At 40.5% G+C, this 22902-nt stretch overlaps 2 protein-coding genes across 3 annotated transcripts in view; one reads left to right on the forward strand and one right to left on the reverse strand.

The window, feature by feature from the left end:
- The first annotated feature begins 1620 nt into the window (after positions 1-1620).
- Positions 1621-7667, forward strand: TMEM69 (transmembrane protein 69). The gene is made up of 3 exons (XM_021684269.1): positions 1621-1664; positions 4103-4242; positions 6702-7667. Exons 2-3 carry the CDS (start codon positions 4201-4203, stop codon positions 7398-7400), a joined length of 741 nt encoding a protein of 246 aa, XP_021539944.1. The 5' UTR covers positions 1621-1664; positions 4103-4200; the 3' UTR covers positions 7401-7667.
- A 53-nt stretch (positions 7668-7720) lies between these two features.
- The window catches only part of LOC110575268 (intracisternal A particle-promoted polypeptide), a 38766-nt gene continuing 23584 nt past the window's right edge, over positions 7721-22902 (reverse strand). Inside the window, exons 7-9 of one of the 2 annotated variants that reach the window (XM_044914498.1) lie at positions 21390-21610; positions 12180-12300; positions 7721-7779 (exon numbers count right to left, since the gene is read on the reverse strand). In XM_044914498.1, the coding sequence (XP_044770433.1) occupies positions 7721-7779; positions 12180-12300; positions 21390-21610 (401 nt within the window). Of the gene's footprint in view, positions 7780-11921; positions 12301-21389; positions 21611-22902 lie in introns of those variants that run through there. The other variant, XM_021684270.2, reaches the window with a different exon arrangement.

Consider the following 22902-nt stretch of genomic DNA (forward strand, 5'->3'; position numbering starts at 1 on the left):
GGGGGGGAGGAGCGACGACCAGCCTGGCCCTCCCCCCTCCGACCCCGCCCCACATACGCCCACCCACTCGCACCGCCCACAGGAGCGCAAGCGCAGAAGCCCTGTTCGGGTGACCCTGCCGGCGCCTCACGCCGCCAACGTCCCGCCGCGTGAACGGCAGTTATTCCATGCGCGGTTTCCCAACCCCCCTCACCGGGGCTCGAGGCTGTGCGTAGTTGCCCCCACCCCTCTGCAGAATTGAATGCTCTGCCTTTCCTTGCGCCGCCTCAGAGGGGGCTACCAGCCGAGTTTGGAACCCCTTTTATTATTCCCTGGCCTGGATGCGTGTGAATGAGTGGGTGGGTGTGTATGTGTGTACCATTTTCCCCGCCCCTTCACCCTCCCGTACCCCACTTCTGGGCATGCTCGCGTCCCCAAACTACCCGTACAAGTACTAGCAAACCGGCTTCGTAGGATCGTGTTTTCCGACCCTTCCCACCTTCCGCTCCTTCCTTCCTTCACGTGCGCACATCATTAAGACTCCAGCCCCCAGCGGGCCACACCGCCGTGCTCTGGAGGCCTGCGCGGCTGGGCCTGACGCGCTACCCGCTGGGAGTAGTAGTTCCGTCCGACCGCTGGCGTCAGGCCCCTGGCCCCACGCAAGGCTGATTTCTGTCCGCAGCCTGCTCTCGTGCCAGGGCGGAGAAGCTGTTTCTCTGACCTAAAGTCTCATTGGGTAGCGCACTACTAGAAGGGGCGGTGCTGCCGTGACGGACAGAGAAGGAAATAAAAGTGAAAGCCTATTGGGATTAGAAGCGGTTACTATTACGAAGAATTCGCAATGAGCCCATTCTGCACGGGACGCTAAGCCCTATGATGGCCGACAACCACGAAGCTTCATTACCCAGAATCCGGAGGAATGGAGGAACTGGCCAACGACGCTCAAATTGCCTGGTGCTGTGTCCTTGATAGACTATGAAATGGAGGCCCAGAGAAGAAAAGAGACTTGTCCAAGGTCACAGAGCCGACAATAAAAGTTAAAGCAGAGGGTGACAGAAAGAATGATCTAACTTTTCAGATTAACCCTAAACCCAGGACTGTTACCACCACTTATGGAAGCGAAAATCCTGCCCTTTGTGCTCTTATTTCTTAATGGAGTTTCCAGGTCCAAGCAAAGAGAATGGAAGTAACAGTTTTGTTTTTCTTAGTGTTAGTAGTTTAGGACCCTAACACAGAGTAAGATGTGCCCCATCGATCCTAGAAACCCTGTTATGAGTTCCAGAGATGGCAAGCAATTTGGCCAAGTCTTACTTGGCCTAGACTCCAAATTTCTCCTCCCTTCCTACACCATCACTTGAGATTGTTTCAGTAGTTGTGCCCTACCTTTCCGAATTCTGAGGGCCAGATTCTGCTGGCTGGGAAACCTGGAAGAGAAGGCAAGGACCATTCAGGTACCCTACAGACCTCAAAAGCCTGCTTCTAGAATTTAAGAATTAAGGGAATGACTCAAGATGGAAAGCCCTGCCCGGGAACCAGTCAGCGCCGGTCGAGTCCCCACCCGGACTCTTTTTTTTTCTGTTCTCAGGAAGTGGGGGGGACTGCCAACCACCACCTGCCGGAAGTGCCTTTTCGTGAGTACCTGGCTGTTCTTGCAACTCCGCTCTCCAACCCCCGGTTCGACACTGGCAAGTATACTTACATATATAACAGCAGGGCTGCTGCCACAATGTACAAATTGGGGGGAGGGGGCACCAAGGGTTGAGAGTAAATCAAAGCCGCGGGGAATGTCAGGCAGTTTCCCGAGGATCCTTGGGTTTTCACAGCGCGCTCTTTTTTTTTTTTTTAATTTTTAAAATTTTTTTAGAGATTTTATTTGACAGAGACGCAGTGAGAGAGGGAACACAAGCAAGGGCGGGGGGTGGGAGAGGGAGAAGCAGGCTTCCCGCGGAGCAGGGAGCCCGATGTGGGACTGGATCCCAGGACCCTGGGACCATGACCCGAGCCGAAGGCAGTTGCTTAACAACTGAGCCACCCAGGCGCCCCACAGCGCGCTCTTTTCTCAGAAGTCTGCTCTGAGGCTTGCAGTTTGCAACTATTCCTCTGGGGCAGTGGCAGTATCGGGCGTTTTAACCTAAATTGAGCGGATTAACCCTTAGGTCTTTGCCCTTCATTTCATCACCAGTTGCCGTCCCCGAGATACAGGCTATCACTCTTTCCATTTAACACCCATGAGTTGGAAAGCACATGGTCACAGTGCGTAGAGAGTTCCAAATGTGAAGAGAGCGTTGAGATTTTTAAGTGGGGTGGTCGGGAAAGCCCTTACGCAGGTGCTTTTGACCAACAGTGAGTGTGTGGGCCCTGCAGATATGTGTGTTTGGAAGTCAGGAGGTGGATGTTAGGTGCCATCTAAGATGTACTCAGAGGCCCAAGATAAGTCTGACTGGTATACAGATTCCTCTACCCGGCCCTAAGAGCTGTGACCTAGAAATCAGTTCATTAACATATTTAATTAGGTAGCAAATGTGGTTTTTGGATCTTTTAGACACCTCATTCTCCTGGTTAAGAATGAAACTCATGTAAGACAGATCTAGATTCATATTCTCAACCACTTACTGGTTGCTTACGTTAGAGTTCTTTTTTTTTTTTTTAAGATTTTATTTATTTAATTGACAGAGAGAGAGAGATAGTGAGAGAGGTAACACAAGCAGGGGGAGTGGGAGAGGGAGAAGCAGGCTTCCCGCTGAGCAGGGAGCCCGATGCGGGGCTCGATCCCAGGACCCTGGGATCATGACCGAGCCGAAGGAAGTCGCTTAACCAACTGAGCCACCCAGGCGCCCCATAGCTATTATTTTTTGAATGCTTACTTGGTGTCAGGGACAGTTTGCAGCTCTTTACATATATTAATTTAATTTTTACAACGAAGCTATGTAGTTATTTTAATTGTTTCAAAAGTGAGTGAACTGCAACATAACAAAGTTAAAGACGTTGTACAAAATCACATACCTAATAAGTAAGTGGTGGAGCCAGGATCCCAACACAAATTGTTTGACTCCAAACTCTTCACTCTAACCCAACAGGCTACACCGTCTCTCAGCACCAAGTTGATGAGGTTATTGTATTAAATGAGTTAATGCAGGGGTGCCTGGCTGGCTCTGGGAGCATGTGACTCTTGATGTTGGGGTTATGAGTTCAAGCCCCACATTGGTTGTAGAGATAACTTAAAAATAATATCTTAGGGCGCCTGGGTGGCTCAGATGGTTAAGCGTCTGCCTTCGGCTCAGGTCATGATCCCAGGGTCCTGGGATCGAGTCTCGCATCGGGCTCCCTGCTCCTTGGGAGCCTGCTTCTCCCTCTGCCTCTCTCTCTCTCTCTGTCTCTCATGAATAGATAAATAAAATCTTTAAAAAAAAAAATAAAATAAAAAATAATATCTTAAAAACAAATAAATGAGTTAATGCATATAAAACACTAGTTATAGTGCTTGGTTCACAGCTAAATTGTATTAATTGCTACCATCATTATTTTGAGCTGTAAACACCTAAGCCCCAAAATAGATACCTAAGGTGAAAAAAGAGAACAGAGAAGCTATAACCTTCAGTTTTAAAGATGAGAAATCTAGGGGCACCTGGGTGGCTCAGTCGTTAAGGGTCTGCCTTCGGCTCAGGTCATGATCCCAGGGTCCTGGGATCGAGCCCCGCATCGGCTCCCTGCTCAACGGGAAGCCTGCTTCTCCCTCTCCCACTCCCCCTGCTTGTGTTCCCTCTCTCACTGTGTCTCTCTCTGTCAAAATAAATAAAAGTCTTTAAAAAAAAATAAAGATGAGAAAACTACACTTCAAGGAAGCAATTTACCCAAGGTCACACAGCTGGGGAATTATAGAGGTATTTGTAAAATACAGATCTTCTGTCTCTGGCAATACTTTTTCTGTTACACCAGCTTTTAGCAAAAGCTAAAAGAATGTTCAGAGAAGAAAAGGATTATTAATGTATTACTGATTTCCAGAAAACATTAATGATTGTTTTCAAAGGAAAGTATGTTATATGGAAAAAATTCTCAAGTTCCTACTTATAAAAAATTATGCATAAAATGAAGAAAATTAAGTGACATCTTGTTTTATACACAGCAACATGCTTCTCATTCAGCTCCTCCACTTAGCTGTAAAAATGCATTAATCAGAACTGCCTGGCATCTTCCTGAGCAAGACTTTCAGTAGGACCGAGTATGCTTCATTTCATCCAGAAGTTTTCTCAAGCATCTTCAAAGGTTGGTTTATTCAGCAAATACTTGCTGGCACTGCTTTGCTGGGGCAATAGCAATGAAAAAAAAAAAGACAAATCTTATCCTCATATGTTTAGGTGATGGGGGAAAGGGTGGGTAAAATACAAATAAGTATTTGTATTTTGTATTTGTATACAATATTTAATACTGCAAGTGGTAAGTCCTCTGGAGAACTATAAAGCAGGGAAGGGGAATAGGGGCTATCAACAATAGACTTAGGATTGCTCTTAAAAATAGAGGGGTCAGGGTGCCTGGGCCCAGTCAGTTAAGCATCTGTCTTCAGCTGGGGCCCTGATATCAGGGTCCTGGGATCCAGCCTGATGTGGGGCTCCCTGCTTTGAAGGGAGTCTGCTTTTCCCTCTCCCCATGTCCCTCCCCCCCTGCTCATGCTCTCTCTCTCGTGCTCTCTCAAATAAATAAAATCTTTAAAAAAAAAAAAAAAAAATAGAGGGGCCAGGGGTGCTGACTCTTGATCTCAGGGTAGTAAATTCAAGCCCCATGTTGGGTGTAGAGATCACTTAAAAAATCTTAAAAAAAAAAAAATAGGGGCACCTTGGTAGCTCAGTCGGGTAAGCATCCGACTCTTGATTTTGGCTCAGGTCATGATCTCAGGGTCCTGGGACTGAGCCCCACATTGGACTCTACCCTCAGAGGAGTCTGCTTGAAGATTCTGTCCCCCTCCCCCCAATAAACAAATAAATCTATTTTTTAAAAAGATTTTATTTATTTGAGAGAGAGAGCATGAGAGGGGGGAGGGTCAGAGGGAGAAGCAGACTCCCCGCTGAGCAGGGAGCCTGATGCGGGACTTGATCCTGGGACTCCAGGATCATCACATGAGCCGAGGTAGTCGCTTAACCAACTGGGCCATCCAGGCACCCTAAATAAATCTATTTTTAAAAAACTAGAGAGGTAAGAAGAGAGGGAATTGGCCATGCAAGTAGCTCAGGGAATAACATTCCAAACAAAAGGAAGAAAAGGCCCCAGGATGGAATAATTCCTAGCATTTTAAGGAGTTACCAAGATTCTTAAATAACTTTCATTTTTTTTCTTTCATCCAGTGCTTTTTGAGTTACTGTTCATCTATTAACTAGTTGAAGTCTGGAATCTGCTCACTAAAGCACAAAATCAGCAGGAAAGGTTATTACTTTGGCCACGTACCATGAAAGGCACTGGGGAGGGTTTTTTTTGTGTTTTTTTTTTTTGTTGTTGTTTTTTTAAGGCAAAAAAAAAAATTACTGGCCTGGCGGGCGCCTGGGTGGCTCAGTCGTTAAGCGTCTGCCTTCGGCTCAGGTCATGATCCCAGGGTCCTGGGATCGAGTCCCGCATCGGGCTCCCTGGGGCAGGAAGCCTGCTTCTCCCTCTCCCGCTCCCCCTGCTTGTGTTCCTGCTCTCGCTATCTCTCTCTCTGTCAAATAAATAAAATCTTTAAAAAAAAAAAAAAAATTACTGGCCTGGCTCTCAAGTATACTGAGACGGACAAACACATGATTTTTTTTTTTTTTTAAGATTTTATTCATTTATTTGAGAGAGAGAGAGCACAAGCACAAGCAGGGGGAGTGGGAGAGGGAGAAACAGGCTTGATCCAGGGACCCTGGGATCATGACCTGAGCCGAAGGCAGATGTTTAACCCACAGAGCCACCAGGCGCCCTGACCAACACATGATTTAAGTTCACTGTGAGAATTATGCGAGTGTGCATAAGGTACTTACAGGAGTATTAATTCAGATTGGGGAAACCTTCATGCTGAATTTCAAAAGATAGTTTCCTTAGATAGAAAAGTAGTATGTTAGGGGGCGCCTGCGTGGCCAGTCAGTTAAGCATCTGACTCATGATTTCAGCTCAGGTGTTGATCTCAGGGTAGTGGGATCAGGCTCCACACTGGGCTTGGAGTCTGCTTGAGATTCTCTCTCTCCCCCTCTCCCTTTGCCCCTCCCCACTCCCCATCTCAAAAAAAAAAAAAACAAAAGAAAAAAAAAGTAGTATGTTAGAATTCTAGGCAAAGACATACAGGAAACAATGGAGCTATGGAAAGTATTCAGTGTCTCTAAAGCTAAATTGGAAGGTAGATTACTTTATACAAAACAGCATTCCCACAGTAATTAATGCTGCTGCTTTTGCACGTTATAAATAGAAGAGACAGTTTAAAATGCCAGATACTAAAGATATAGTCTTTACCTGTTCTTTCAGATATTCCTCTCATGGAATAAAATTAGTGGTAGGCCAAAATACATCACTAGGTTTCTTTTCAGTAGTTTCTTTTGCATGTTGTATAGCTGTTTGCTAGTCTTAGCTAGCATTAATAGCACCCGTAGTCCAACCTTTCTGCAAAGTTTGACGTACTAATAGAAAGCAGATGGTTTGTTTTTATATTGTTTCAGTTTGGGATTAACTAACATGGTTATTTAAAAATCTGTTTTTGTCTGTTGGTATTGTTTTCTCTATAGATGCTGAAGTACCCTTTCCCAGTCCGAGTAGGAGCCAGCAGAATAGAAACACTTTCTCTCAAGACATGTCACCAGCAGAACTTTCCCCCTTTGTTTCCAAGGCCTTGGTTTTTCTCTTCATTACTAGTGTACATGAGGAAGACACAATACTATCATACTTCCCCATGCAGCTTTAAGAAGCAGAAGCAAGAAATACTTCCAGCCAAGCCAGCAAGCACCATCACTTACCTGCTTGATAGCCCAAAGCCAGCATTATACATAACTCTGGCAGGACTAATCCCCTTTGTTGCTCCACCACTGGTCATGGTGATGACAAAGGCTTATATCCCCTTATTAGCTTTTACTCAGATGGCTTATGGAGCCAGTTTCCTATCTTTCTTGGGAGGGATCAGATGGGGTTTTGCTCTGCCAGAAGGTAGTACAGCCAAACCAGACTTCCTCAATTTAGCTAATAGTACAGCTCCTGTTGTGTTTTCATGGTTTGCTTTCCTTATTTCTGAAAGACTCAGTGAAGCTATAGTCACAGTAATAATAGGTTTGGGGATAGCATTACACATTGAACTTTTTCTCTTGCCACATTATCCCAATTGGTTCAAAGCCCTTAAGATAGTAGTCACTTTAGTGGCCTTGTTTTCATTTATAATCACATTATTAAAGATATTTATCCAGAGAAAGGACCCAAGAGACCTGGTCAAGTAGAATAAATACAAAACTACTCTCTAGGTGATGTTAGCATGTTGGCTATAAGCCTTGGAAGGTTGTATTTTGGCATCACTTTTTTATACTTCTCCTGTTTAACAGCTTTTTTCCTCCATCAACGTTTATTTCTTCTTCACAGATTTTTTTTCAGTTCTTTACTTCATAGGAATTACCTGACAATAGTTTGAAAATCCCTAACAAGTCATTTTCACTTTAGATTACAGTTTTTAGTCTTTATGAATTATACATTTTAATGTTTTACTTGTTTTGAAGAATGTAAAATAATAAAAATGGAAATCCTTTTTGTTAGAGCCTTATGATCATTGGAAAAAGACAGGCACATTCTCCCACAAGAGGAAAACTTTGTATCCATTAGTGTCTGAAAATAATAGGTGGTTCCAATGTGGAGTTTTCATTGCAGTTGCCCTGGGAATTGCATTTCCAAGCTCATTTCATCTGGTATAATCTAGTTATATGAGCTGGAAGTATCTGTGGCTCTAAAGTCAGTAGGGAGCAGTGTCATGAGGGGAAGCCATGTTCAAAGAAAAGCTGAACATACTTTCCAGTTTTTATAGACACAACTCCATCTCCACAGAACACCAACTAGTCAAAAAAATTTTTAAAGAATAAAGTCACTAGTATATATAAATTAGGAAAAGTCAAGCTGGAGCCATCTTGATGTTCTTACAAGTGGGGCTATCTAGTTTTACACGTTAACTCAAAGAGAAGCTTTTTTTTTTGGTAAAGATTTTATTTATTCATTTGAGACACACAGAGAGAGAGAGAGAGCACATGAGGAAGGGGAGAGGCAGAGGGAGAGGGAGAAACAGGCTCCCCACTGAGCCAGGGGCCCGATGTGGGGCTCGATTCCAGTACCCTGGGATCATGACCTGATCCAAAGGCAGATGCTTAACCATCTGGGCCACCCAGGTGCCCCCAGAGAAGCTTTTTTAAAACAAGCAAAAGCAACACCTTAGACTCTAACTTGAAAACTTGGTCTTTTGAGATTCTTAGTCTTATAGAAAAGGAAAAAAACATTTTAAATGGCATAAGAATATAAATCAGTAAATGGTATCACCTGATATATGTTATCTTTGTATAATACAGGTATTCAAATATTAGTTAACTTGAATTTCATAAGCTGAATTGTGTGTTGAAGTCCTTGTCCCAGTATCTCAGAATGTGACCTTATTTGGAGACAGGTCTTTACAGAGGTTATAGTGCTAAAATGAGATCCTAAGGGTAGGCTGCAATGTAATATTATTGGTATTCTTATAACAAGGGAAATTAGAGATAAACATGCATACAGGGAAAATGCCACGTATACATGAAAGTACCATCTACATTCCAAGGAGACAAGCCTGGAATAGGTGCCTTCCTTTTAGCACTCAGAAGGAACCAACTGCCAACACCTTGATTTTAGACTTCCAGCTTCCAAAACTATGAGACGATAAATTCCATTTAAATTTCTGTGGTACTTTGTTACAGCAGCCCTAGCAAACAAGCACACCACCACAGAGCTAGACCTTGTTCTGAACATTAAGAAGCTTACCAATGAAAGCCCATAGCTGAAACCACCATACAATCCTTCTTTATCAATGCAAAGAATAGTTTACTAGAGCCTGATATTGAAGGAAGAAAAGCTTATCCTCTTCAGAAGATCTTTCCCAATTCTACTCATAGTGTTTTGGTGAGGAAACGTCTTTGCTTCTAAACTGCATGAGGACTACACAAAGTTAAAACTTCTCTTATCTCAAATTCATCATCTTTCAGAATAGGGGCGAGTAGGGGCGCCTGGGTGGCTCAGTCGTTAAGTGTCCGCCTTTGGCTCAGGTCATGATCCCAGGGTCCTGGGATTGAGTCCCGCACTGGGCTCCCTGCTCCGCGGGAAGCCTGCTTCTCCCTCCCTCTGCTGCTCCCCCTGCTTGTGTTCCCTCTCTCGCTGTTTCTCTGTCAAATAAATAAAATCTTTAAAAAAAAAAAAAAAGAATGGGGCAAATAACTTTTAAGCTACTTGCCCAATTTCACTACACAAATGCAGGTAAATGCACTTTGTAAGTTAATTACAGTGTATGATTCTTTTAAAAAAAACTGATTTTAAAGTACATCTGCCCAGGGGCTCCTGGGTGGCTCAGTCGTTAAGCATCTGCCTTCGGCTCAGGTCATGATCCCAGAGTCCTGGGATCGAGCCCCACATTGGGCTCCCTGCTCAACGGGAAGCCTGCTTCTCCCTCTCCCACTCCCCCTGCTTGTGTTCCCTCTCTCACTACCTCTCTCTGTTGAAAAATAAATAAAATCTTTTAAAAAAAAGTACATCTGCCTTTAAGTACATTGGACAGGACGTTTAGAACTATATTAGATTGTCAAATATTTTGGAGGAAGATCACATTAATAGCCGCTCAGGAAACAGATTTAAATGTAAGAACTAAATGTGCAGGTCCCTAAAGTAAAAACAAAACAGTAAAAAAACTTGGGCAATCCTATTACAGTTGGGTAATCTAGGAACACTGCTAATAAACTAAGTTAATGAGTAATACAAGAATAAGCAAAAATCAACATACTTTATTAGTACATTATTTTTAAGACCATGTCATTACCTAGAAGATAATATAATAATATGCATTTTTATAATTATCTATTTACAGGGATTGTCTAGATCCATTAAGCCCAAACACAGATTGTCTTGAATGTTTCTGCCACAGCAGTACAAAATGCCTCCCTTCACAGTGCCAATTCAGGTTGGCACCAGGCAATAATGAGAATTAAATTATAGGAGTATTTTGTAAATCTCTTTTGAACCAGAATGCAGATTCTCTGTAGAGAAATATTAAAGGCACATGGAGTTTAAATAATCTACAAATTATGTCATTCCTTGACATATTATAGATCTCACCAGTCACCTATGACCCTTTAGACTTTTAGGATACCCCAAAGAAGACACAGAGCTTTCTATCTATACTATATAAGCTTTTCTTAATACATGCATATGGTTAAGTTATGAAACAAAGTATCCTTGTGGGCCAATCCAAATATTTTAGATATGAGGGCTACCTGAGTCTTTAATGCTTACCGACAAAGATTTTCTATCTAAATAAGCTGCTGATACACTGTAATAATACACTGAAGGACTTTAAGAAAGAAAAGGGAGAAATTGGGTGCCTTGCTGGCTCTTGATCTCAGGGTTGAGTTCAAGCCCTACACTGGGTGTAGAGATTGTTTAAAAATAAAGCCTTAAAAAAAAAAAAAAGAAGGAAAAGGGGAAATCAGGAATATACAAATCAAATCCTGGAATCATTAGATAAACCTAAATGTATGTAAGACCTTTAATATACGTATGGTTCCAAGCAACTGGTAGAAATAACTAAAAGTGATCAGGTACACAAAGAATGTTCCTCTCAGAACCAGACAGAGAACAATTCTTTAGAATGTTTCTTGGGCGGGGGGGTAGGGGGCCTGGGTGGCTCAGTCATTAAGCGTCTGCCTTTGGCTCAGGTCATGATCCCAGGGTCCTGGGATTGAGCCCCACATCAGGCTCCCTGCTCAGCGGGAAGCCTGCTTCTCCCTCTCCCACTCCCCTGGCTTGTGTTCCCTCTCTCGCTGTCTCTCTCTGTCAAATTAATAAAATCTTAAAAAAAAAAAGTTTCTCAGGGAAAAAATGAAAAGTTCTGAGAAGCAGTTTTGGATCAGAGGACTTTCACCTTAACACTTTTGTCAATGTCTATAAAAAGCTTCATAGGTACCTACAATTCCACCTTCTCCAAACCAGACAGTAGGCTTTGTACTAAGTTCATACTTAGGATTGCCCAAGTACAAGTAAGCTTCACAAAGCTTGATAGTCTAATAAAATTCCCTCTTCCCAAAGCCAAGCAGATATTTTTGATAACTATTTAGAAAATAGGAAAGAAACTTAAGAGGTACATATTCTCACTGGGCTCGGTCATCCATTGTATCATCCAATGCACTAAAGGACTGTCACTAAGAACCTCCAGTAATTCCTCACTTGCATTTTCAGCATTAAGACAAAAAATGTAAGAGAGCAAAAGCTTTTTTAATCCTGTTATCAACAGGCAAAAACTTATCTATCTATATAAACATCTATAGAGATAGTTAGATATTTCCCACATGTCCCTCCCAGTGTACCTGCTGCTAATAAAAAGTTCAGGGCTAGTGAAAACTCCTGGCAACAAATAAAAGTAGGGAGTTGTTTCACTGGCCTTCTCTGTAGGTTCAACTGTGGCCATGGAAAATTGTGCCGTAGAATGAATCATGAATGTACAGACATCTTTAAACTGTCTCATTGATATTCTTACATCACATAAGGGTCGTGTTACAGCTTGGCTGACACTGGAGAAGCAGCTAATGGGGCTATTTGCCAAGAAGCTTCTAGCAAATCATTTTTACAAATAGGACTCTACCCCCAAGAGAATTCCAGAGCATAAACAGCATTCCTATTGGTAAGCTTGGCAAATTTGTGTGAGTTCTTTATTAATTTAGGATATATTCCATATCTCTCCCTACACAAATTCTTAGAAAAATCATTCTTTAGTCATTTATCTACCAAATACATGGAAAACTCAATAGAATCAGAGGATCCTATCACCAAATACATGTGTGATTTGCAGAGTCAGATCCTATATTTTCAAAATGTTTCTTGTGCTCCCTTATGCTTTATATTTCATAGTACAGCAACACCTCCTTCACAACGACTGGTGATCATGTTACCAATTTCTGTCCATGTATCTGAATGAGGGTTATAAACTTCAACTGAGTCCAAGGTACCTGGAGCCAAGAAATCATGGCTGGAAGATCGACCTCCAGAAACATACAGAAGCCCATTGACTGCCACAACACACATGCCTGCTCTAGGCACTTTCATTGAGGCAACTTCAACCCCCTTTTCCTGGTTAAGAGGGGGGAAAAAAAAAAGTTAGCAGAATCATAAAATGACAATAGAGAAAACTGCTGAGAAATTAAATACTCTAGCTCTTTTTACATATTTAAATTTCAAACTGAGAGTCCAGTCATATAAATATATATAGGACATTTTCAAGGGAATGTTTGAGCAGGTATAGACAAAGTAGCGAATTTAGAGGAAAACAACTGAAAAACATGTCTGTGATTAACTATAAATCATGATCAGGAGATAATCTAGAAAACCTATATAGGAAGGCATTCTGTGAAACTGTTCTATGGAATACACATAGGTAATGCAACAACACAAACCCACAAAGCTCCAAGGAGAAAAAAGCTTATACACAGAAGGGCTTTTAAAAGGCTTTAATATGCTAATGACCCTTATAAATCTCCAAGAGAATGATATGCTATCACACTTGCCAAGTTATTGACCATGGAATCCTTTTTTTCAAAGACCATCCAGTGGAATCAATAATTTGCGAAACATATTTTCAGAAAGGTAGTAGAGACCAGGAGTTGGAAACCTATTTTTGTAAGAATGATTTTTCCAGATTAAGAAGTTATTTTATAAAACAAGAATATTTCCACAAACGGTGTTGGGAAAACTGGACAGCTACATGCAAAAGAATGAAACTGGACCACTTTCTTACACCATATACAAAAATAAGCTAAAAATGGATAAGGATCTAAATGTGAGACCTGATATCATAAAAATCCTAGAAGAGAGTACAGGCAGCAATTTCTCTGACATTGGCTGTAGCAACATTTTTCTAGATATGTCTCCTGAGGCAAGAAAAAAATAAAAGCAAAAATAAACTTGGGATTACATCAAAATAAAAAGCTGCTTTCTGCACAGCAAAGAAAACAATCAACAAAACTAAAAGATAACCTACTGATTGGGAGAAGATATTTGCAAATGACATATCTGATAAAAGGGTTGGTATCCAAAATATATAAAGTACTGACTGTTACAATTCAATACCAAAATAATCATAATTTATCATCACCCAATTAAAAAATGGGTAGAAGACATGAACAGACATTTCTTAAAGGAAATCTGAAATTACAGAATCTATGACAAGTTGGCACAGCTGAAAAAACTCATATTTTATTTATTTATTTATTTGGAGAGAGAGAGAGCACACGAGCAGGGGGAGGGGCAGAGGGAGAGAGAGAATCCCAAGCAGGCTCCATGCCCAGCACACTGCCCAACACAGGGCTAGATCTCATGACCCTGATTATCATGACCTGAGCTGAAATCAAGAGTCAGACACTTAGCCACCCAGGTGCCCCCAAAATACTCATATTTTAAAAGACAGAGATATTCACAAAAATACCTGTAGCTGGTTTAATCTTAAAAAAAAAAAAGAAGAAGAAGATGTGGTACAAGATGAAATTAGAGAGGGAGACAAACCATAAGAGACTCTTAAGCATAGGAAACAAACTGAGGGTTGCTGGAAGGGAGATGGGTACAGGATTGGGTAACTGGGTGATGGACATTAAGGAGGGCATGTGATATAATGGGCACTGGGTATTATATAAGACTGATGAATCACTGATCTCTACCTTTGAAACCAATAATACATTGTATGTTAATTGAATTTAAATAAAAATAAATTTAAAAATAAACCAAAAAAAAAGAAAATCCATGTAAAACTTTTGACTCCCCAAAAACTTGACTACTAATAGCCTACTGGGATTTTTTTGTTTTGTTTGCTTTTTTTTTTTTTTAGAGACGGGGAGAAAGGGAGAGAAGGGCAGAGGGAGAGAGAGAATCTTAAGCAGGCTCCACACGTAGTGTGGAGCCTGATGTGGGGCTCAGTCTCACACCCTGGAGATCATGACCTGAACCAAAATCAAGAGTTGGATGCATACCTGAATGAGTCACCCAGGCACTCCATCAATATCCCATTGTTGACCAAAAGCCTTACCTATAACATAGTCAATTAACACATATTTTGTGTATGTATTATGTACTATATTCTTACAATAAAGTAAGCTACAGAAAAGAAAATGTTATTAAGAAAATCATAAGGAAGAGAAGATACATTTACAGTGCTATACTGTATTTATTGAAAAAAAATCCATGTATAAGTGGACCCACACAGTTCAAAACATGTTGTTCAAGGGTGAACTATAGGGAGAATACTAGGAGCCAAGTTTTTAACTAACGGAGAAAGTATTTACAAACATGGAAATGGGGAAGGCCTGAAAGAATCTGAGATACTGCACTGGAATTTGAGTTATCATTATAAAGTCGTGGTTTTATAACATATAAGACTTACAGTGTTAAGAAATACTTACAAATGAATATGTGTGTGAATACATACATGTATATAGGTACAAGTATTCCTAGCTCTGTTTACTGAGAGTGCCTAGAAGCAGCAATATTCCAGTAGCCATGGGTAGGCTGAGTGCCTAGACCTTGGTTTCTAAATACTATCCTTCACTAGGAGGAAGTGGAGCTTCTTAGAGAAATGGCTGATTTCAGGGCTAGAGCAGAGAAAGTAAAAAATGAGCTTGAAATATTTTATTATGCTATTTATACTTTATTAAGTAAAGACATGCTCAATGAATGATGGTAGCATGTCAAAATGACATAGGAAGGATTTCCACTTACAGCTACAATAGAATAATTGTTACCAAAGCTGTCCTTCTGCCATAAAGACCTAGAAAAGTAGACAAAACCTAAGAAACAAAAGTTCCCAGACAACAGTGAAAAACTATGATCACTCAGAAATAGAAACAAAGAAGGTGAGCTTCATGGTTGTCTAGGCTTTCTGTCTGGTGGGGCTTTCTGAACACCACAGGGAAGGGAATTCCCAAGCACAGCATGACAGTAATCTGATTTAGGAGACAGAGATCAGAGTTTAGAGAGGTTGAAGCAGCCAAGATTTGCAAGCAAGACTGCCAGAGATCCCCTTGTGTCTTTAGCTGTTCCACTAATCTGTGCAATGCATAAAGTAAAACTCCATGAGGAACAGGCAAAGAACAACTCATAGGAGGATATGATATAACAAGAAGTATACATTTGGCCTCTGGCCCCAGTTCCTGACACAGAACTCCTAAATCCCTGGGAATTCCCTGGATGATAGAAGTGTCTTTTGTCCTAATGAGGCAACTCTTGGTGGACTCCTTAAATAGCTTCAGAAATGGGGGCTGGTTACCAGAAAGACCAAGCCAGAATTAGAAGCTTGGAACTTTTAGCCCCACCCCCTATCATTTGGGGAGGGGAGAAGGGTTGGGGGTTGAATTAATAATCAATTATGCCTACATGTTGAAGCCTCCATAAAATCTCTATACTATGGTGTTCAGAGAGCTTCCAAGTTGGTGAACACATCCATGTGTCAGGAGGGTGTCACACCCCAAATTCTACAGAGACTCCTACATTCAAGACCCTTCTGGACCCTGCTCTACATACTTCTTTATCTGGTTATCCATTTGTATCCTTTATAATAGACCACTAATAGTACATACAGTGTTTCCCTGAGTTCTGTAAGCCATTAGAACAAATTATTGAACCTGAGGAAAGGATTATGGGAACCCCCAATTTGTAGCCAAGTCAGAGAAGTGTAAATAAGTCAGTGGTCAACCTGAGGACCCACTACTTGAAACTGGTATGTAAAGTGAGGGCCAATCTTTTTAAACTGAGCTCCTGGGGCGCCTGGGTGGCTCAGTCGTTAAGCATCTGCCTTCAGCTCAAGTCATGATCCCAGCCCCGCATCAGGCTCCCTGCTCAGCCAGGAGCCTGCTTCTCCCTCTTCCACTCCCCCTGCTTGTGTTCCCTCTCTCACTGTCTCTCTCTCTCTCTGTCAAATAAATAAATAAATTTTTTTTTTAAAAAAGAGAGAAACTGAGCTCTTAACCTGTGGGGTTATTAGGGTCAGAAATGAATTGACTTGAGGGTACCTAGTTAGTGACCAAAGAGAACTGGAAAACAGCTCAGTATGGAAAACCCACACATTTGGTGTCAAAAGTATTGTGCCTAGAGAAACTGTTTTCCATTATAGGAGTTGTAAGCTGAACAATACCCAGAGCTCACGCAGAGCTGGATGACATTCTAGTTTTGACTAGCCAAAATAAAGACACCTTGCTGAACAGCTAGGACATTCAGTAGAGACTCAAGAAGGGTCATTCTTTATTTAGTAGGAGACCTAAAGGAAAGACTACTCTCTACTACTCTTCCCTACAAAGCTTAAGAATATGTCTCAAAAGAATCAGTCTGATTTGCAAATAATTTAGCTGCTTACCAAAAGTAAACTCAATACTTCCTAAAAGAAGAAAATAAAATCCAAACACTCAGCAAAATAACATTCACAGTGTCCACCATCCAATCAGAAGTTACTAGAAATGTGGAAAAGCAGGAAGAAGGTGACTCAAACAGGAAGAAAAAGTTCAACAGATACAGGTCCAAAAGTGATGGTGATAATGAAATCAGCAGACAAGGACTTAAAAACAGATATTATAAATATGTTCAAGGATCTAAAGGAAAACATGAACATGATGAGGAGAGAAATGGAAGATATTAAAAACAACAACCAAAGAAGATCTTTTAGAGCTAAAAAATATAATATCTGAAGCGAAAAATTCCCTAAATGTAATTAGACACTGCAAACTAGAAGTGAGACAATGTTGATTCATGAACTTGAAAACACAGCAAGAGAAACCATCCAAATTGAAGCACAGTGAACAGAATTTCAGTTTGGCAGGATGAATAAGTTCTAGAGATCTAATATACAACATGGTAACTATAATTCATAATACTATATCGTATACCTGAAATTTGGTAAGAAAGCAACTCTCACCACACACGAAAAAAGGAAAAGAGAATCTGAAACTAATACAATACCGTATGTTTAACTACACTGGAATTTTTTTAAAAATTAGAATGGCTAATAAAGACTTCAGTTAAATGGGAAAAAAAGGAAAAGGAAACTATAAGGTGATGAATATGTTAATTAGCTTGATTTGGTAATTATTTCACAATATATATCAAAACATCACATTATACACCTTAAATCTACACAATTTTTATTAAGTATATCTCAATGAAGCTGTAAAACAAAAATGAACTGAAGCACAGAGAGAAAAAAAATTAACAGAGCCTCAGTGCCCTGTGGGACAATATTAAAGTGGTCTTACATGCATGTTATTGGAGTCTCAGAAAAAGAGCAGGAGAATATCTGAGGAAATATGGCTGAAAACATTTACTCTGATGGAAGCTATAATCCCACAGATTCAAGGAGTTCAATGAATTCTAAACAGGTTAAACACAAAACTCCAAAAAGACACACCATAATCAAATTACTGGAAACTCATGATAAAGAGAAAACTGTAAAAGCCTCCAAAGGAAAAAAGACACATTACATACAAGGGAACAAGGATAAGAATGACTACTGACTTCCCATCAGAAATAGTGCAATAAGGGATGCCTGGGTGGCTCAGTTGGTTAAGCTTCTGCCTTCAGCTCAGGTCATGATCCCAGGGTCCTGGGATCGAGTCCTGCATCAGGCTTCCTGCTCAGCGGGGAGTCTGCTTCTCCCTCTGCTGCTCCCCCTGCTTATGTTCTCTGTCTCTCTCTCTCTCTGACAAATAAATAAAATATTTAAAAAAAAAAAAAGAAAGAAAATGAACACTAAGAGAATAAATGCCAGCAGACCAGCACTTAAAAAAAATACTAAAGGAAGTTCTTCATGCTAAGAGAAAATGTTATGAGACAGAAACTTAGTTCTACACAAAAGAATAGAACTGGGAATGATTCGGACGCCTGGGTGGCTCAGTTGGTTAAGCATCTGCCTTCAGCTCCCGGGGTTCTGGGTTCGAGTCCTGCATCGGGCTCCCTGCTCAGCGGGGAGCCTGCTTCTCCCTCTGTTTGCTGCTCCCCCTGCTTGTGCACTCTCTTGTTGTCTCTGACAAATAAATAAATAAAAATAAAATCTTAAAAAAAAAAGAACTAGGAATTAGGAATGATTAATATAGGCATAATTATAAAAGACTTGAACATTAAAATTTTATTTTAGGGGCGCTTGGGTGGCTCAGTCGTTGAGCGTCTGCCTTCAGCTCAGGTCATGATCCCGGAGTCCTGGGATAGAGCCCCGCATCGGGCTCCCTGCTCTGCAGGAAGCCTGCTTCTCCCTCTCCCCCTGCTTGTGTTCCCTCTCTCGCTGTGTCTCTCTCTGTCAAATATATAAATAAAATCTTTAAAAAATAATAATAATAATAATAAAATTTTTAAAAATTTATTTTAAGGGCGCCTGGGTGGCTCAGTCGTTAAGCGTCTGCCTTCGGCTCAGGTCATGATCCCAGGGTCCTGGGATCGAGCCCCGCATCGGGCTCCCTGCTCCGCGGGAAGCCTGCTTCTCCCTCTCCTACTCCCCCTGCTTGTGTGCCCTCTCTCGCTGTGTCTCTCTCTGTCAAATAAATAAAATCTTTAAAAAAAAAAAAATTTAAAAAAAATTTATTTTAAATATAACTGACTGTTGGGGTGCCTGGGTGGCTCAGTCAGGTGAGCGTCTGCCTTCGGCTCAGGCCATGATCCCAGGTCCTGAGATCAAGCCCTGTATCAGGCTCCCTACTCATTGGGGAGCCTGCTTCTCCCTCTGCCACTCCCCCTGCTTGTACTCTCTTTCTCACTCACTCTCTCTAATAAATAAATAATCTTAAAAAAAAGAGAGCTAAAAATAAATAAATAAAAATGGTTTAAAATTAAAAAAAGAAAAAGAACAAGAAAGTGAAGTGATATGATATTATTCAAAGGTCACCTTGATACAGTAATACGTATAGCATAAATATATATAATACATAATGTAAACCCTACAGTAACCACTAAAAGGTGAAGTGTTATAGTTAATTGGATAATAAAAGAGATAAAATGGAATACTAAAACAATCAACATAAAGACAGAAAAGAGGGGAAAAATGATCAAAGAATGAATTGTACAAATAGAAAAACTGTAAAACAGGAGTCTAAAAACCAACCATATCTGTAATTACATTACATATAAATAGTAAAAACTCTAAAGACTCCATTTGAAAGTTGGAGATTATCAAACTGGATAAAAAAAGAGACTACAACTGTATGTTATCTTACAAGAGATGCAGCTTATAAAGATGTAGATAGATTTAAAGTGGAAGGGAAGAAAAAGATGTACCAGGCAAATAATAATCAAAAGATAGCTTGGCTACATCAGTGGTTATATTAATATCAGACAAAATAGACTTAGGAACAAAGAATATTACCAAAGATAAAGACAAGTATTCCATGACTATGAAAAGGACCAAATTCATCAAGAAGACAATAATCTTAACCTGTACACACTTAATAACAGAGATTCAAAATATGCGCAGGGAAGGAAAAATTCTTCCTTTACTCTTAAGGCCTTCCAGCTGGACTAAGAATTAAATTTACATCAGACAGATTAACAAGAGAAAAAAAAGTTTTATTACTTGCACACAGAGGCCCAATAATGTAATTGAGACCTAAAGAAGTGACCACGGTGGTTTTTATACAGAGACAATAAATCTGTGGGGAACTGACAGGACAAAGTAAAATTAAAAGTAAAATTAACTTTAGGAGCTTTAATTAGTAAGGAATTCTAAAGAGAATTTGGGCTCTGATAATAAATTAGTAAAAAAGTAACAAGGGTTGTTTATACATTCTTCTTGGCTCTAAATTTCCCATCTGGGTGATACAGATGCCTTTTTAAACCTCCTGGTACAAGGAGAGTACCTTTCAAATAAGAGATTTATTTCCTGCTTTTAGGGGGACAGAGGAGGGTCAGAAAGTCCTTCTTGCATAGCCTGTCTCTTAAGTAACTTTTATTTAAAATAATCAATATGCCAAGGGCACATGGGTGGCTCAGTCAGTTAAGCATCTGACTCTTGGTTTCAGCTTGGGTCATGATCTCAGTTTCCTGCGATTGAGCCCTGTGGCGGGCTCCTGGCTCAGAGGGGAGTCGGCTTCTCTCCCTCTCCCATTGTCCCTCCCCCTGCTCAAGTTCTTTCTCTCAAATAAATAAATAAATCTTTAATAAAATAATAAAATAATCAAGATGCCAAAGTGGCACATGTTGGGGCAGGCTGCCCTTGGCTCCCACATTTCTGAGGTAAAACCTGACAAAAATGGAAGGAGAAACAGACAAATCCGTAATTACACTTGAAGATTTCAACCCTTCTTTCTTAATAATTGACAAAACAATTGCACAAGTTAAAAAGACTAGGGAAGACTTGAACAACACTAACCAATTTGACCTAACTGACATTTATAGACTACTACACTCAACAACAGCAGAATACAAATTCCTTTTAGGCAGACATGGAACCATTTACCAAGACAGAAATCATACAAAGTATGCTCTCTGATCACAATGGAATTAAATTAGAAATAAGTAATACAAAGATCTGGAAAATCCCAAATATTTGGAAATTAAATAACATACTTCTAACAACTCACTGCTCAAAAAAGAAATTACCAGGGAAATTAGAAGATATTTCAAGATAAATGCTAATTAAAATATAACCAAATAAATAAATAAATAAAATACAACATATCAAAATGTGGGGGATGCACTTTATTAAAGCAGTGCTGAAAGGTGGCGCCTGGGTGGCTCAGTCGTTAGGCCTCTGCCTTGGGTTCAGGTCATGATCCCAGGGTCCTGGGATCAAGGCCCGCATCGGGCTCCCTGCTCCGCGGGAAGCCTGCTTCTCCCTCTCCCTCTGCTGCTCCCCCTGCTTGTGTTCCCTCTCTCGCTGTGTCTCTCTCTGTCAAATAAATAAAATCTTCAAATAAATAAATAAATAAACAATCATTTAAGCTTCTACTTTAAGAATTTCGAAAAAAGTACAAATTAAACAAAAAACAAATAGAAATAAGAAAAAAGATAGAAACAGAAATCGGTGAAACAGAAGATGGGCAATCAATAGAAAAAAACCTATGACACCAAAGTTGGTGCTCTGAAAAGAAAAAAAAAACCCTACAAATGATTAATATCATGAATAAAAGAATGCACATCACTACAGATCTTATAGGCATTAAAAGAATAACAGCATATTAAGCATTTGAAATCATCCAACCTACCTCTTCGAAGGAATATTTTTCTACAGTATGAAGAGCATCTTGTGTCTCATTCCACCCTCCAACAGAATAGATACAGTCATTGAGTGCAGCCACACCAAGATATGCTCTCCTGGTTCCCATTGGAGGAAGTGGAGACCAACGCTTAGAAAGTGGATCATATACTTCAAAAGAACGAAGCTCTATTCCTTCATTGCTGATGCCCCCAATTACATAAATTAAACCTGGAAACACAATACTTTTGTTCAGATGCTACAGAAAATAGAATATAAATAATTATAAAAAGTAATAGTTGTGATTTATGTCTGCTACGCTGATGTCATATTTTAATGTAGGGCTCACATTATCCTTTAAGAGAGAAAACTGACTTCTGTCTAGTATATCATAGCTTACATTTAAGCATGTTACAAAGAATTAGAGGTATAATTTATTTTTTTAAAGATTTTATTTATTTATTTGACAGAGAGAGACATAGCGAGAGAGGGAACACAAGCAGGGGGAGGGGGAGAGGGAGAAGCAGACTCCCCGCCGAGCAGGGAGCCTGATGTGGGACTCGATCCTGGGACTCCAGGATCATGACCTGAGCCGAAGGCAGTCGCTTAACCGACTGAGCCACCCAGGCGCCCCTAGAGGTATAATTTAAAGTGGCATTTAGGGGCGCCTGGGTGTCTCAGTTGGTTAAGCGTCTGCCTTCGGCTCAGGTCATGATCCCGGTCCTGGGATCAAATCCCACTTCTGGCTCCTTGCTCAGCAGGAAGCCTGCTTCTCCCTCTCCCACTCCCCCTGCTTGTGTTCCCTCTCCCGCTATCTCTCTCTCTGTCAAATAAATAAATAAAATCTTTAAAAAATAAATAAATAAATAAAGTGGCATTTAAAGGGTGCCTGGGTAGTTCAGTCGGTTAAGCATCCAACTCTTGATTTCGGCTCAGGTCATGATCTCAGGGTCCTGTGTCGTTGTGCTCCACGCTAAGCATGGAGTCTGCTTAAGATTCTCTCCCTCTCCTTCTGCCCTTCCCCCACCCCCACGCATGTGCTCTCTCTCTAAAATAAATAAATACATCTTTAAAAAAAATTAAGTGACATTTATTTTTCAAAGGACTTATAATGCTATAACAAAACAGTCAGACAAGGTTTCCCATCTTATTGTCTGCTTGATGATCTAAAGTTCCAGAATCACTGCTACCATGAGGTAAAAAAGGAAAGGGAGAGTGATTTTTTTTTCCCCTAAAAAAAATGCCATGCACTTAAACTGGGAATGATATGGCCTTGTTTGGTGACAGCCTACCTGTTGCTCAAATGGATATAGAGAATTGAATTCAAATTAGAATAGTTATATGGCTAGATTAAGGTATTCAGGATCAATTACTAGATTACAATAGAATATAATTCACAGTGAGTTTCTTATTAAATTTGATTTGAAACTAATGGTTCTGACAATCTAGAATGAGGAGCTATAAGTTATAAAGAATGGCATTTTAAGAAATGTGAGCTAAATGTCAGTGAACTTGGGTTCTAG

This window comes from Neomonachus schauinslandi, chromosome 4 (assembly GCF_002201575.2).
Source record: "Neomonachus schauinslandi chromosome 4, ASM220157v2, whole genome shotgun sequence".
NCBI classification, from domain to species: Eukaryota; Metazoa; Chordata; class Mammalia; order Carnivora; family Phocidae; genus Neomonachus; species Neomonachus schauinslandi.

Excerpts from the sequence above, each read along its gene's own strand:
- TMEM69 (XM_021684269.1), top strand. The coding sequence starts at position 4,201 with ATGCTTCATTTCATCCAGAAGTTTTCTCAAGCATCTTCAAAG. Across the intron at positions 4,243-6,701 it reads TTTCTCAAGCATCTTCAAAG|ATGCTGAAGTACCCTTTCCC; the intron begins GTTGGTTTATTC and ends TTTTCTCTATAG.